This window comes from Solanum verrucosum, unplaced genomic scaffold (genome assembly GCF_900185275.1).
Source record: "Solanum verrucosum unplaced genomic scaffold, falcon-dt-bn FXZP01000165.1, whole genome shotgun sequence".
In the NCBI taxonomy this organism is placed as follows: Eukaryota; Viridiplantae; Streptophyta; class Magnoliopsida; order Solanales; family Solanaceae; genus Solanum; species Solanum verrucosum.
Window position 1 is genome coordinate 378,419 of NW_026020340.1, and position 15,307 is coordinate 393,725.

Consider the following 15,307-nt stretch of genomic DNA (forward strand, 5'->3'; position numbering starts at 1 on the left):
AGTTTGGAGGAGGATCAAAAGAACACTACTATTGCAAACATGAAGGACTATTACTACTCTATTTGAAAATTCAAAGATGACTTTGACTCTTAACCAAAAAAAAATAAGGACTATTTTGGGCTTTTTCTCACCATAGGATAGTAATTTTGGATGTCATGTTAAGTGACAGCTAACCACTTTTTGTTAGACTCCCAACTGAAAATGCTGTTATCATTAATGTTGTTTTAAAATGACTTATTACCTCCTTTTTTTCCCTTCACATGGTTCATTAATGACTTCTCTTTTGTATGTAGATGCCACAAGACAAATGATATACTCCTTCTATTTCATTTTACTTGATCTATATATTGAAATAAATATTTTGTTTTACCTAATCAAGAGAGTTTACTATATTCTTTTTCTTATATAGCCTTAATTAGTATTACATAACGATATAAAGTAATAGTAATCAAATTATGTTTAGACAAGTTAATAGACCTTATAACCTCAGCGAGGACATTGAGTTTCTAAAAAGGATGTATATTGTAATACCCGAGGCAAGTTAAAGCTCCCATCGGCTAAACACGAAGAGAGTAAGAGGTAAATTAGTAAAGTTTCAAAAAAGTTTTCTTATTAATGATTTCTTAAGAAACATATAAAGAAGAAAGTGAACAATTAATATGAGACTACTCTTTTATTTACTGAGAAATTGTTTTTTGCAATAGCCTTGCCTAATATAGGAGAAGAAGATTGTCTTAAATATGCAAACAAGTAGCTAAGGCATTGTTTGCTTGTGTTTTGGGGCATACCATCTTTATTGGTTTCATAAAGTTGTTTCCCATAACTCAAGGCTAGAAATATACTGGACATCATGATCACATGCATGATTGGACTAATGAGCAAATTGGTTCTACATCCATAATACTATTTATATTTAATGTCCAACTATAAAATGGAACATTAAAATGACATTGGTCCCTCCACACACTTATAATTTTCAAGACTTTTTAAAAGTTGTGGTCTAAAATAAGTTATAGATATTTGTCTAGTCATAAATCATCTCATGCTAAATACAGAAATGTATCACTCTTTCTGAGATCGATTAAAAAGGAAAGTATGTCACATAAATTGAACAGAATAATAGTTCCTTTTGAGTTGCACTTCTAGGACCGCTAGATAGATATTAAATATTTACAGAATATTTAAAAGTCATAATACATAAACATGTTTAACTTAGTCTTAGCCAGCATTTATATCCTTCAATTTTGAATGTGCACAAGTAGACACTTAAACTTGCATAAAGTTGAACAAATAGACGCACAACCTATGTGTCATAATGCACGTAGAACACCGGTGTGAATTTCCATGTAGGACGCATGTGTCTACCAATTCAACTTTAAACAACTTTAAGTGGAAAATCAGTGGGGGAACCAAGATTTCGACTAAGGGGGTTCAAAATTTGAAGAAATAGACATATATATACAAACTAGCCAAAGGAGATTCAACATCTACTATATATATATAATTACTTTAACCATACATGAATAATATATTTTTCATCAAAGGAGTTCGGATGAACCCTTTAAACACAAGGTGGCTCCGTCCCTTTGTCTAATAGACTAGTAGTGCACACGCAAAGTTGAAAGTCATAGATGTCAGATGAGACTAAGTAAAAAAGCACATTTATATATTTTGTCTACTTAAAATATAATCACAACTAATTTAAAGGTGGAGTCTTAAAGTTCAATTACTGTGTGGTTTCATGATTAGACCATCAAAGAAGAAGAAAGAACCATTAGTAGTATTAGTAGAAAATAGAAATAAACTTCACAAGATTTTTTATTAGTATGTTATAAACAAGAAAATGTGGAATATTGTAATTACTATATTGAAAATGCTACAAACCTTCTTTTATTAAACAAGTTTTGGACTTATAATCTTAATTATGAGCATTACTTAATTATATTCTTGGCTTAACTTTAGCTCTTAATGGATTTTTCATTACCACAGTAAATTCCAATTTCTCACTAAAATCCACTTCACTATTTCCCGGGTAAGCAAACCATTCAAATTCTTGAACCATTCGCGCTAACATCAAATTCACATGTACCGTTGCCATTCCCAAGCCCGGACAAATCCTCCGTCCGACCCCGAACGGCATCATCTTCACCGCCTTCACCCCCGTTATATCCGCGTCCTCCCGACCCGATAAAAACCTATCCGGGTCAAACTTCTCCGGGTCGGACCAAATGTTCGGGTCGTGTGAAATCCCGTATACGAAAAACTCCACGTTAGTATCCATGGGTATGTCATACCCGCCCAATTTAACCGGCTCTGTTACTGCATGGGTCAATGTGAAGTACGTTGGAGGGTGTTTACGTAAAAGCTCCTTTACAACAGCATTTAAGTAAGGCATTTTCTCTGTATCATTCTCGTCAACCTTTTTATCACCCACTATGGTTTTGATCTCTTCATACATTTTCTCTTGTATGCTTGGATTTTCGATCAATCTCCCTATGGCCCACTCTAATGCCGTAGCCGTTGTGTCGGTCCCACCGTTCAAAAACTCTGAGCATAATGTTACGAGCTCTGGATTCGTCGGTCCTGACTTTCTACCTGTCAAGAAAAAATAATTAAGTAATTATGTTAAGAAATGGATATTGATCCTACCCTCTTCGGATTACTCAACATCACCAAAACTAGACATTTGAAGTGAGTTTGACTCTGATACCACTCAACTTTAAAAGTTAGTTCAGATGAGGAGATCAATAGAAATCGTTCATTTAAACTTTTAGCTAAGATAGTCATATAGTTCAACACTATACCTTCAATTTTGACGTCGAACAAAGTGTCTAGGTAGGAAAACGAGGCTGCAGTCTTGTCGGATCCAGGATTTTGTACAACACTACGACGTTTCTCAATTAGGGGGACGAGGGTCTCAATTTGCCTCTTACGAACATCGTTAACTCTTTTACGTTGCTTATAACCAACAAATAACCTCAAAATAGGAAGAAAATCATCTATCCTTGGATCAAGCACAAGCAACACATCCTTCATCATTTGATCAACTCTTTCAATCATTTCCTCATCATTCATCCCAACACCAAAACACATCGCAAGTAGAATATAAAACACCGCGAATCGCGCGTTCTTCAGCACCCAAACGACGTCGTTATTCTCCCTTGCATCGACTCGAATCCTTTCGATCAATTTATCCATACCTATCTCTCTACAATCGCGAAATTCCTTCAATCTACTCGGACTAAGCATGTTCTGCACCATATTCCTTCTCAATGACCGCCACACAGGGCCGTGAACCGCCGCATTGACGGTGAATTTATTGCAGCTGAAGATAGTTCGGGTCGGGTTTTCTCTAGGGCGGCTAGCGAAAATTTGCCCCTTTTCAATTAAAGCTTCGTGAGCTAAATCAGCACTGGTAATTATAATCATAGTTCGAGAACCCATTTTTAATGTGAAAATTGAACCGTATTTTAGTTTGAGATCTCTAATGTATTCGAAAAATTGCTTCCCGGAGCCGGCGACTTGAAAGAGGTTTCCGACGACCGGCCATCCCGGAGGTCCGGGAGGTAGATTGGGGGTTTTGGATTTGGTTTTTCGGGTTAATATGAAGATGAAAAGTGAGAGGAAAATGGCGAAAACTGTGAAAGTGAAAGGCTCCATTGTTGTTGGTTGAAAAAATGACATGAATTGAGTGTGCAAAAAACATAAGAGGAATTTAGGAGTATAAGAAAAGAATAAAGCTTGAAATTACAGGTGGGAGATAATAAATGTTGTTAAAAGTAAAGAAATGAAAAAGAAGAAAGTTTTGAATCATCCGTGACGAATCATAATTTCAATTTTATGAGTTTTGAAACAACGACTTGAAACATTAGTAGCTTGATTTTCAACACTATGTTTGGATAGTTATTACGTACGATAAATATATCATATTATATTGTATTGTGTTATTTTAATAAATATAATACTCCCTCCATTTCACAAAGAATGACCTTCTTTCCTTTTTAGTCAGTTTCAAAAAAATGACCTCTTTCCTTTTTTGGTAACATTTTACTTTTTGCTTTCCACGTGGCATGTTTAAGACCACAAGATTAAGGGCAAGATTTAGGACCACAAGATTTGACATAACTTTAATTTAGGACCACAAGATTCAAAAGTCTTCTTTAATTTCTTAAACTTCGTGTCAAGTCAAACCAGACCAATCTTTTTGAAACGGAGGGAGTATTTGGATAAATTTATCGTTCTTTGTTGTATACATGATTTAGGAATAGAGCTACTATGTAAATATAGGATAAAGATTAAAATAAATTTATATTAAATAATAAATAAAAACAAGATAAGAAATATTATGGTAATAACAATATCACGCAAAATCAATCATTACACAAAATGAGACTATGAATTTAAACAATATGATACAATAAAATTTAAGTAACAATCAAAACAAACATGATACTTAAACTAACAATACAATACAACATGTAACAACCATTCAAACAAGATGTAAGTGTTTAAACATAAATATATCATTCAAGCAAAAAATATTAGGTTTATTATCTCTTTTTCACTATTTATTCAGTTGAAGATCTTTCGAAAATAAACTCTCTGCATTCTTAAAATTATGAGTAAAGTTTGAGTATATATTATCCTCTTTGGATTATACTTATGAGTAAAGTTACCAGGTTCGACTGAATTTGTAATTGAAACTTTTACCTCCGCTATTATATTATAGGTTATAAAGTAAAGTAGCTAACGTGTACGTGCAACTCTGCATGCATTAATGCAAATACAAGGTAAAAAGTAAAGGAATATTCATGAAGTTGTTATTAGATCAACTAGAGTATATACTCAAATGCCTATTATATATTGAAGAAGTTCATCAAACACATGCAGACCTAAGTACAGAATTTTCAGCCATATTTCTTATGACCCGATTCAAATTATGGAAATTTTAATGAATATTTTAAAATAGAATTTCTTATATATATTGTGATTTTTTTGAACGTTTACACATATATAACTGTATCTTTCATATTACAAATATTGAATTCAGATGAGTTCGATATCAAAATTTTACAACCACACCCTTCACAAGAATTATACATCATTAAATTATATCACTAAAAATCTAGTAGGTGACAAGTATTTTTATCGTGCATAATTTTTACGTAAGATAAGATGAACTTAAATGAAGCGACAAAGTAGTCAAGTTGGGATGGAGGATCCCAAGTTGTTATTATACAGTAGAAGAAGTACAGATAGGTGAAAAAGACAAGAATGAAAATGGTGGATCATTTAGAAAGGGGGGTCGGTATCAATCCAACTACCTTACTCACTAGTCATTAAAATTTCAATTGAAATGGACTTAAAAATACGTTTGATCGTGAAAATTATGAGTATTTAAAAAACGTATCAAAATTTAATTCTAAAAAAAGAAGATGTGGCATTATGAAAACCAAGTCTTTAACAAGTCTCTTGAAGAAATTGGGTGGTTGGAGAACTTTTACGTGTGCAAAAAACGAAAAAATTACATGTTATTTCTAGACGATTGTTAATTAGAGATGACAAAGCAGATTTCAAGTGTAAAAATGATTTCTTAATATAAGAAATTTGGTGTATAGGATAAACATGTACGTTATAAAAACTTCTAAAAATACCCAATTAGCATTAACATGGTTCTATATATGAAGAAAAAAATCTCAAAATACCTAACTAGCATTATAATGCATGTTAAGAAAATATTGTACTCATTTGACTTTTGTCTATACAATGTATCTATCACTATTCTTGATTTATCAAATGTTGGTCTGTTATTTATGAATTAATTTGGTGTAAGCATTAATATGATTGAAAAGTTCAACTAAAATTTTCACTAATTAGAACAAATTTAATTTCGAACCAATATCATTCAACTTACCCATTTTTGGGAAAGATTATTTAATTTCTTTTTCCTTTTTAAAAAAAAATTTGTACATTTCTTTTTTGACAGAATACATGATCGCCGACCTCCTAAATTTACTAGTAAATTTTATTTAAATACTCAAATTATAATATATTTTAATTGGACATTCGAACACATAATAAAATATTCATATTTTGAGTTCTGATTATATAATAAAAAAGTTTTGTATGTGTTTCCGTGTATCATTACGTAGATATGTAAGTTTAAAATATGTCTCATTCTTTTATATTATATAAATCAATGACAATTGAAAGAAGCTTTAAGTTTTACGATTTATTAGTCTAATGTGTATTAATTAAAGTAGATGATATATTTTAAATAATTAACTTATCTAAATGTAATGAATGTTTGAAACATGCGCATAAGTTTTTCCTAAATTTTGCATCAGAAATGTCTAATAGAAATGTTTTAGCATGTGTTCTGATGTTTAGTTAGAACATGTCATAATTCGATTGTCTGAACAATATTTACTAGTGAGTTTAAGAGGTTGTTGGTATATTCATTCTTTTTCTTTTATTTTCTTTTCTTTTATTATACTTTCTTTTTCTTTTTTATGTTGTTTCATAAAATTTTTTAAAAAAAACTAAGGTTTATGGTTGAACTTTATGGTATTTTTGTGATCTCATTCAAGCAGCTTAATTTGTTGTTAGGTGCCAGTTTTCGGTTCTTTCTCATTTATTGTTAATTTAATTTGTTATTTATATTTATAGTAATGAAAATGAGGTTTATTTGTCTTTTTTTCTCTACAAATTTAAACAACCACTACTTAAAAAAAGGGGCCCATTATGGATAGAAAAAAATCCATAGCAGGCAAACGATACAAACTGAAAAACAATTAAAAACAATTATGGTGTCAAATACAATATGTCGATCCTAAAAGCCGATCAATTATTCACATGTCCTTTAGGATGACTTAATTTGTTTGGAGAGTGATCATCCACACGAATGATCTCTGGTCGATTCTCTGAGTCGAGTCTATCACGTAGGGCTTGTCTAGTGCGATTTACATTTCATATGTGGTTTGTAGGCTATTATATATGGGGGGTTTACCTGTGTACACAAAATGCTCACCCGAAGGACAAAGACTATGACAGAGACGGTAGCGGCTGCGGGTTATCCTGAGTTAAAAAAAAAATCTATGTACAAGGAATTTCATTTTGTAGTATTGTTTTCAAAATTAATTTCACATAGATAATATGATTTATAACACGGTAATAATTAGAGTAAATGATTTAAACATAGCAATCCCAATTTAAGCGAGGATCTCTATATTTTGGAATGTTACAAAAGGTTTGCTGCTAGTTCATTCGGTAGAATTAGTTGAGATGTACGCAAGTTAGTTCAGATATCATTATTAAAACAAAACCATTCAAAACTTTAATTTGCAGAATTTTCAAATTCATTTATCTATTTAATTTGTAAATGTTGATTTATTATCTTTTCTCTATCGCTAGCTTGAAATCCGAAATTTGTCTCTGCAACTTTTATTTGATACCATCAACACATTGGATGAGGCTACTTCTCTCTTAATCATAAGTTTCAGGTTAGAATTTTAGGTATGAAAAATTCTTGATAGGGACTAGGGAGCGCTACCCCCCCCCCCTCCTTAAATGGATCCTTACGTGACGCAAATCCGATCAATTAGTTGGGATCCAATATGGATATCGAACACCAAATGAGAAACCAAAAAGAAATAATCTTACTTTGTTGAATATATATAATATATTAGCTACTTACAATTTTATTTTTCCTATTATACCCTCAACTTATCAACACTGAGTTACTGTCTTTGAAAAATGTACTAGTTAATATGTTTGGAACCTTATCAATTAATAGGGATAAAATAATAAATTCACAATACTAATCATTATTTTCTTAATAAGTGTCTTAAGTCAAAATTTAATAAGTAAATAAGGACGGAGGGAGTAATTATACTTTCATGCGTTTCAATTTATTTGTTCTACTTTCCTTTTTAATCTCATTTAAAAGGAATATGTCTGCCCCCCAAGGCCTAGCTCAAGTGGCAAAAGGTGGAGGATTTGTGGCTTAGGTCGCAGGTTCAAGCCCCACACCATGCAAAACAAAGTCCGATATTTAAGTGAAGAAGGGTAAAAGGTATAAAGCGGAATAGTTGCAAATCATCATCTATTGTTGCACCACAACTTCTTGAATGTTGCTCCTCTTTGTATTTTTAGGTTAATTTTGAGAGAAGAAAATAATTGAATTTTTCAGGGTGTAGAAAATCCCATATGGAGGATCAAAAGCTTCGTTTTTCGTATTACTATGTCTCTCAAGTCAGTATGAGGAACTACTGAACTCAATCACTTATACTCGCTATTCTTCATTTTTCTATTGAGATCTATCTTACAGAAGTACTCAAATTGAATCAATACTCGAGTTTTAGAGATCAAGATTTTAATTTTATGAACCATAGTTTCAACCTCGCTAGAGATTTGAATGCTATTGAAAATTGTGATTCATCTTAACAAATTTGTATTTATAATAATTGTAATTATTATATTATTAGTTGCCATTTGCCCACGAATCAATTATTGTGGGAGCAACCATATAATACATTTTGATATCTTCTTGCCCATTTTGTGTGTGCTACTGATGTCATAAAGTGTGTTAAGTAATTAAAACAAATATCACAAGAAAGTACTAATAACTCCTCAAAACTAATTGAATGATAAACATGCTAAACAACTAAACAATATCATATCATATCTCTGAGTATATTAGAAGTATTAATTAATCATGTGAAAATACATACCAATAACTTCACAGTCAATTCTAGATACTTCAAAACTAACTAGCCTATCTCACACTTGCTTACGTGATTTAAATACTTACAAATAACAAACATATCATGTTTATAAGAAAAACAAGCAAATTAAGAGTTGAAGTCTTCCTTACCATATAATCAGTAGGTAATTTTTTCTTAAAATATTATAATTAACTTGTTCAAACGATCCTCAATGACCTCAATCTATACATAATCATGCATACCTAGTCTAAATTAGTCTAAGGAAATTAATTCCATAATTTTTGGGCGCTTCATGGTCAAAGTCAACTCTTGATCATCTCAAATGTACCCCTCAAGTCAATGGTTAAAATTTGGAATTAATTGCATGAATATGCCACCCCTAAGCTATATATGGAAGACCAACAATGGAGTGAAGTCGTAACAAGATAACTTAATCGAAAGGTGCGGCCCCTTGTTCGAAAGACCCCCCCCCCCCACACACACACCACACACCACACACACTTCAATTGGTAAAAAAGAAAATACTTTTATAGTAATATATTATCTAAAAGGAAAGATAATTGTTGTGAAGGGATAATATTACAATGAATATATTGTTATAAAATATGTTGTTGATGTTTTTGTTGATGTCATAAGTATAATATAAAAAGTAAAATATAACATTTTTTTTAATCCAACTATGAAATTTGATTAGAAAATATAATTAATCGAAAGTTAAATATGTTCATAAGGATTAAAAATGAAATTAATTGATAATTGAAAGGCTAATCTAATGTATTTAGTCGTAAACTTTAGAGATTTATCTTCAAGTATCTACTATTTAACTATGAAATTTGATTAAATTTTAAAAATATAATTTTCAAATATTTTCAAGTTCTCGTACTAACCAGGTTTTTGGAAAACTTCCGCTCCCATTCACAAATTCAAAACAAATTAAAGTCAAATGCATGTTTAAACACAATTTAAATTTCAAAAAAAAAAATCAAAATTTTAAATTTCAACTTCTAAATCTAAAACAATCTATAGCCAAAAATTACAACTTTCAAAAACTCATATTTTCCTCATGTAAACCAGGTTTTAGGAAAACTTCCGCTCTTGCACATAAAAATTCAAAACAAATTCATGCATGTTTAAACACAATTTAAATTTCAAAAACTCAAATTTCAGAAAATCCAAGATCTAGAACAATCTATAACCAAAAACCGCAACTTCAAAAACTCAAATTTTCCGAACACGTGTTCCTATAAAAAGCATCACATTCTTCATTTCCCCTTGTAGAATTTTCCCTCCTCTTTTTGGAAGAACAAGAAAATGGCTCTGGATCCAACAGCCTTCAAAACCATCGTCCCGTCCCGGTACATCACCTTCACAATCCCAAATCTTTTGCTTCATCTTCATCACTTCAATGCTTCTCAACTCCGCGTTGCGGTTCTTGATTCTCCGGCGCCTTCAGAACCCGTTCAAATCGCTGCAATGTTGGTTCCGATCGGCCGGGAATCCGATTGGTATTTTTCAACCGAACAAGGTCATCTTCAACTCATACTTAACTTCCCTCAGCTCTCTCGACTTGTTTTAATTGGGAATTCGCCAAATTCTACGAACCCCACTTCGTATAATCCCCTGTTATGTACCGATGGTGTGGCGGATTTGTCTGTTGTTGAAGAGAATTTGATGCCATTGTTGATTGAGTTGATACCCAGATCGGCATTTTGTCGAACAGGTGATGGGTTATGTGAAATTCCATTTTTGAGCTATGAAGATGAGGTGATTCGGAGTTTGGTGTTGGATAGATGTGTTGGGGAGTTTGTTGGAGAGATGTTGATTGAAGATGTTGAGTTGGAATCGGAAGATGGGGGTGGTAGAGAGTTTAGAAGGAGATTGAGGTTTAAGAGAATGCCGAATTTGGTACAAACACAGATAAAGATCCGACCCAAGAACGACGATTTTGTTAACATGGAGGAAGTAGAATTTGAGATTGTTGATGATGGGGTGTTAGTTCATCCTTATTTGACTCCAATGGTGGCGGGTCTTTCAGTAATCCAATCATTCTTGGACGCGAAAATTGGAAATGGGATAAAGCCAAAAGCTCTATGTTTGGGTGTTGGAGGAGGGGCACTTCTTGGTTTTTTAAGCTCTCAATTAGGATTCCAAGTCTTGGGTATTGAGGCTGATAATGTTGTTTTGGAGGTAGCAAGGAGATACTTCGGGTTGGAACGTGGTAACTCAATACGTTTATGTGTTGGAGATGCACTAGACATGATTGGGAAATTCGCGACTCAAGTTGAAAGTGATGGTTTTCGTGGTTACGTTTTGGAGAATGATGAGCATGTGAATGATTTCGATGGTAAATTTGATGTGATCATGGTTGATTTAGACGCGACTGATTCTAATATAGGTATGAGTGCTCCTCCTTTAGCGTTTTTCCAGAAATCCGCGTTGTTGGCCATAAGAACATTGCTTAGCAAAGATGGTGTTGTCATCATAAATGTGATTCCTTCAAACCAGACATCTTACAAGCTAGTAATCACTGAATTCAAAGAAGTTTTCGCTGAGTTATATGAGATAGATGTTGGAAATGAAGATAACTTTGTTCTTATTGCCTCAGCTTCAGAAATCGGACATGTCTCCGTTCACCGTCAAAGTAAATTTCTAAAGAAGTTGAAACAAGTATCAGGATCTTTTCTGGACTCTATAAGATTGATCTGAAAGGGTTCTTGGTATCTCAAGTAAAATTGTGCAGCATATGGAGTAATTTTTTTTGCTCAAGTTTTCAATAGAAACGACAAGCCAGGACAAAGGCAAATATAATGTTTTTTTTGGATGATAGAGAAACCAAATTGTATAAAGTTTGAGTTACGAGAATTACAAACATGAATCTTGCTTTCATATTGGTTTTTGCATTAATAGAAAGTTTGTGCATTTTTCCATAGGAGTTTAATGCAATGTTTGCTTGGTGGCTTAAGAAAATATAATCCTCCCTTTGTTAATCCCTGTATAACACTTTTGAGAAGGAATTTTTCTTCTAAAAAAAAATAGCAACAGGTGCATGTCGGATCCTAAAAAAGCAGTGCATTTTGGAGGATCAAACACGGGAGTGACAATATTTTTGGAGAGCCGTGCAACATAGCTTCAAATTGATTACAAATTTTTCATAATGGTAACCTGGAATTTTCTTATGCAGCAACACCTGGTACCAACATATATAACATCCAGAGGCCAATAGTTGATTTTCAGAATTCAAAGGTGGTACGCCCGTGCCAAGCTACCTTCAGCCAGGCGTCTTTTCAGTATATGCAAGCTCCAGATCAACACACGACATGCATTCAGTCGGAACTCCTATAGCTAATAGACACACTTGTTTTTGGAGCGAACATCAAACTTCTTCGTAAGATAATATCACTAGGGGAGTGCTCAATCGACCAAAGGTTGTGTTGAAGGCTCAGTCTAAGCAGAGAATCTGATGTAACTGGGAGATCATTCCTTGAAGAATATAACACAATCTAGAGCAATCAGCACCCACTTAACTCTACAAAGATATCTGATTAAGACAAGTTCTTTCTAGCTTTGAAAGGTGCATTACAACCAATTCATTTTTATCTTGATTGTAATATTAGATAAAAAGGTCAAAACAACAATAATAAACCCAATTTAATCCTACAAGGTGGGGCCTGGGGAGGTAGAATGTAGGTAGACCCTTACCCCTGCCTTGTGGAGGTGAGTTATGCACTTGCCGAAAAAACGAACACGAGTCTGTACCATGGCAGGGTACTATTCTACTGCTGGTGCTGGATTATACAAAGGTCAAAGCATCAAAAGATTTTATGTAATCACTGCTCAAAACTTGTTTGCACAGCAACTGTGCAACTCATGCAGTTTCTTCGACAATTGCTGCAGCTCACAGGTTCTCCAGTTTAGTACCTAATGCAGGTGATCAGAGTAGCTATTTCAGCTCAAAGTCTTCTCCAACTAACTTGAGCTCAGCTACACTCGACGAAAACTTGATACCACCTATAGTGCATCCAATCTTGATGTCTCATAATTGGGCCATGTGTTGAGTTAAATCATTCACTTGTTGATATAATTTGCAATATGATTTGGAGCTGTAAACATCTATGGATGAATAAAGCTTCTTATTTCTCTCAGAAAATTCATGGCTGTTTGAAGCTCATTACAGTATTCTCTTTAAGCTTTCTAAAACAACCACAAACTATTCTCTTTATCCTGATTTACTTATGCTTTTTTGGCATCATCAAGCACTCATAAGGCGGAGCTAGAAGCAAACGTATGGGTCTAACCAACTAGTTTTAGTTTAAACTATCAAGAAATTCACTAAATACATACAAAACTTAAATTCAGAACCAAGTTACTAACACTTAATATCGTCATCCTAAAAATTAGAACCCATAAAGTTCAAATCCTTGTTACGCCTCAGCCAATCATCGAGTTCTTATTTCTCAAGTTATTGCCCAAAGCCCTTTTCTAATGCTTCCTCTGTTAAACAATTGATTGGTTCTAAAACTTGCAAGTAACTAAAAGAAAAACAACAACACACCCAATGTAGTCCCACAAAGTGGTGTCTGAGACGGATAGAGTGTATCCCGACCTTACCCCTACCTCTGAGGCAGATGGAGAGGTTGTTTCCGATACACCTCGACTCAAGGAAAAACAGTCCAAAGCAGTCCAGAAAAGATAAAAACAACAAACACAGAAACAACAAGAGGCTGATAAAAAAAAGGAAGTTTAGCATATAACCAAGTTTCAATTTACTTCTGAGAGAGTTCAAGCTAAACAAAATAAAAATACTATCTTTACACTTAAAAAATTAGTGCAATTACCCAAAAATAGCTAAAGTAGAGTAATAAGAATGAAAATTAAAAGAGCAGCAATAAAAGAGTACTTAAGAGCAGCAAGAAGAATAGCCAATGCAATCACAAACAGCTGCCACAATATACTTACACTAGCCCATGTCAACAGACCCGTTAACCCAACTGCCACAATATTATCCGGGTCAGGATCCAACAAAAGGTCCATCCATCTCAAATTCAATCTGGGTTTTCCTCCACCATCACCATTACCATTATTACTTCCATTTCCATTGCTAGAACCATTGTTCTTCAACCCATTTTCTTGATTTTCAGTATTGTTTCCCCCATTTTCTGCTGCAAAAATAAGAAAGTGTTTTCTTCTAGGGCAAATCTTTGATTTGGGGGTGTGAATTGGGGAAAAAGGGAAATGGGTTTTGGTGATTGAGGGGTTTTGTAGGATTGGTAGTGAATAGGAGAGGGATATGTACATTGAAATGGCCATGAAAATGTAGGAAAATTGATTAGAGGTTCAAGGAAAATGGAGAGGAATCAAACAAAAAGGTTTTTTATTTAGCTAAAATTATGATTTGACCTCTTTAAGCACTTTGGTCCTCAAAAACTTTCAAAATGTTGCTCATACATATTTTTTCTAGGGATGGCAATGGGCGGAGCGGATGCGGGACGGGGTGGGTTTAAGGCTATGTGGAATGGGGTGTGGCGGATGCGGGGTGGGTTGAAGTGGAATTTTTAAAACTTAATGTGGGGTGGGGCGGATTGCGGGTACATGTCATTTTATGTGAATTCAAACTTAATTTTAACTTTTTATATGTTATAAGGGGTCGTTTGGTAGAGTATATAAGAATAATGCAAAATAGGGTGTATTAGTAATGCTTGCATTAGTAGTGCTTGCATTAGTTATGTTTGCATTATTTCTTATACACTGTTTGGTTTAATGTATTAGAAATAACAAATCTTGCATAATTTCTATTAAAAAAAATGTATGTTTACAAAAATACCCTTCACACTTTATTTCTTTGTACACTTCCTTTGCAATAAGGTTCTTTGCTAAAACATTATTTACTCCTATTCTTTCTTTTTTTTCAAATATAAAATTAAATAGTCGTTTGTGGTGCAAAGAATTACACATATTGCCACTGTTGTCACACTTTGAAGTGATTTCAAGCAAAAATTACAAAACTAGTGTAGCCACTTATATCACAAGTTCACCGTACTTCAAAGTTTATCATGGACAGCCATCCACATCATTGTCTGACGATCATGTTCACCCATACGTAAAAATAATTCCATATTTTTGTCGTATTTACAGAGAATCATTGCAGCTTTTATACGTTGCTTTGTGGTGTACAACTCAAATACAGGGGATTTAATGATAGAATAAACTTGACCACGAACATCAGATCGATCACGATCCCCTATCTTTTCAATCAAGGAACCAATTCTTTTATCTTGACTTTCAGTAAAGTTTTTCATAACTTCCATCATACCCTTAAGAAATGTCTCACTATCATCCTCTACTATTTTTTCCTTTTCTTGCTTTTCTCTTTCTCATTAACATTAGAAGATGATCTTTTAGAATACTCACCTTGTTTATGAATTTTTTGGGATCCAGTATGTTCATTTTCAGAACCAGCAACATTTTCTCCTTCTGTAACGACCCTAAAAACGAACTAGTGAAACTAGAGCCTCACTTGTGAGTTTACAGTTGAGAACTTGATGAAATGATGAGAAATGACCGTGACGTCCAGAAACTAGTCA

General features: G+C 33.4%; 3 protein-coding genes across 3 annotated transcripts; 1 reads left to right on the forward strand and 2 right to left on the reverse strand.

Annotated features, from left to right (window-relative positions):
- Positions 1 to 1,825: 1,825 nt before the first annotated feature.
- On the reverse strand, positions 1,826 to 3,713 carry LOC125837074 (cytochrome P450 77A1). Its single transcript, XM_049516222.1, has 2 exons — positions 2,805 to 3,713; positions 1,826 to 2,595 (listed from the first exon to the last, which is right to left on the reverse strand). The coding sequence occupies exons 1-2, from the start codon at positions 3,682 to 3,684 to the stop codon at positions 1,940 to 1,942; spliced, it is 1,536 nt and encodes a 511-aa protein (XP_049372179.1). The 5' UTR covers positions 3,685 to 3,713; the 3' UTR covers positions 1,826 to 1,939.
- A 6,324-nt stretch (positions 3,714 to 10,037) lies between these two features.
- LOC125837077 (uncharacterized) lies at positions 10,038 to 11,608 on the forward strand. Its single transcript, XM_049516224.1, has one exon. The coding sequence runs from the start codon at positions 10,038 to 10,040 to the stop codon at positions 11,430 to 11,432; it is 1,395 nt and encodes a 464-aa protein (XP_049372181.1). The 3' UTR covers positions 11,433 to 11,608.
- A 1,845-nt stretch (positions 11,609 to 13,453) lies between these two features.
- LOC125837103 (uncharacterized) lies at positions 13,454 to 14,048 on the reverse strand. Its single transcript, XM_049516248.1, has one exon. The coding sequence runs from the start codon at positions 14,031 to 14,033 to the stop codon at positions 13,572 to 13,574; it is 462 nt and encodes a 153-aa protein (XP_049372205.1). The 5' UTR covers positions 14,034 to 14,048; the 3' UTR covers positions 13,454 to 13,571.
- Positions 14,049 to 15,307: the final 1,259 nt, after the last annotated feature.

Bases quoted from the DNA above. Each gene is read 5' to 3' on its own strand.
- LOC125837077 (XM_049516224.1), top strand. From the start codon at position 10,038: ATGGCTCTGGATCCAACAGCCTTCAAAACCATCGTCCCGTCCCGGTAC.
- LOC125837074 (XM_049516222.1), bottom strand. From the start codon at position 3,684: ATGTCATTTTTTCAACCAACAACAATGGAGCCTTTCACTTTCACAGTT. The intron at 2,596-2,804 runs GTATAGTGTTGA...TTTTCTTGACAG, and splicing joins GTTCGACGTCAAAATTGAAG to GTAGAAAGTCAGGACCGACG.
- LOC125837103 (XM_049516248.1), bottom strand. From the start codon at position 14,033: ATGGCCATTTCAATGTACATATCCCTCTCCTATTCACTACCAATCCTA.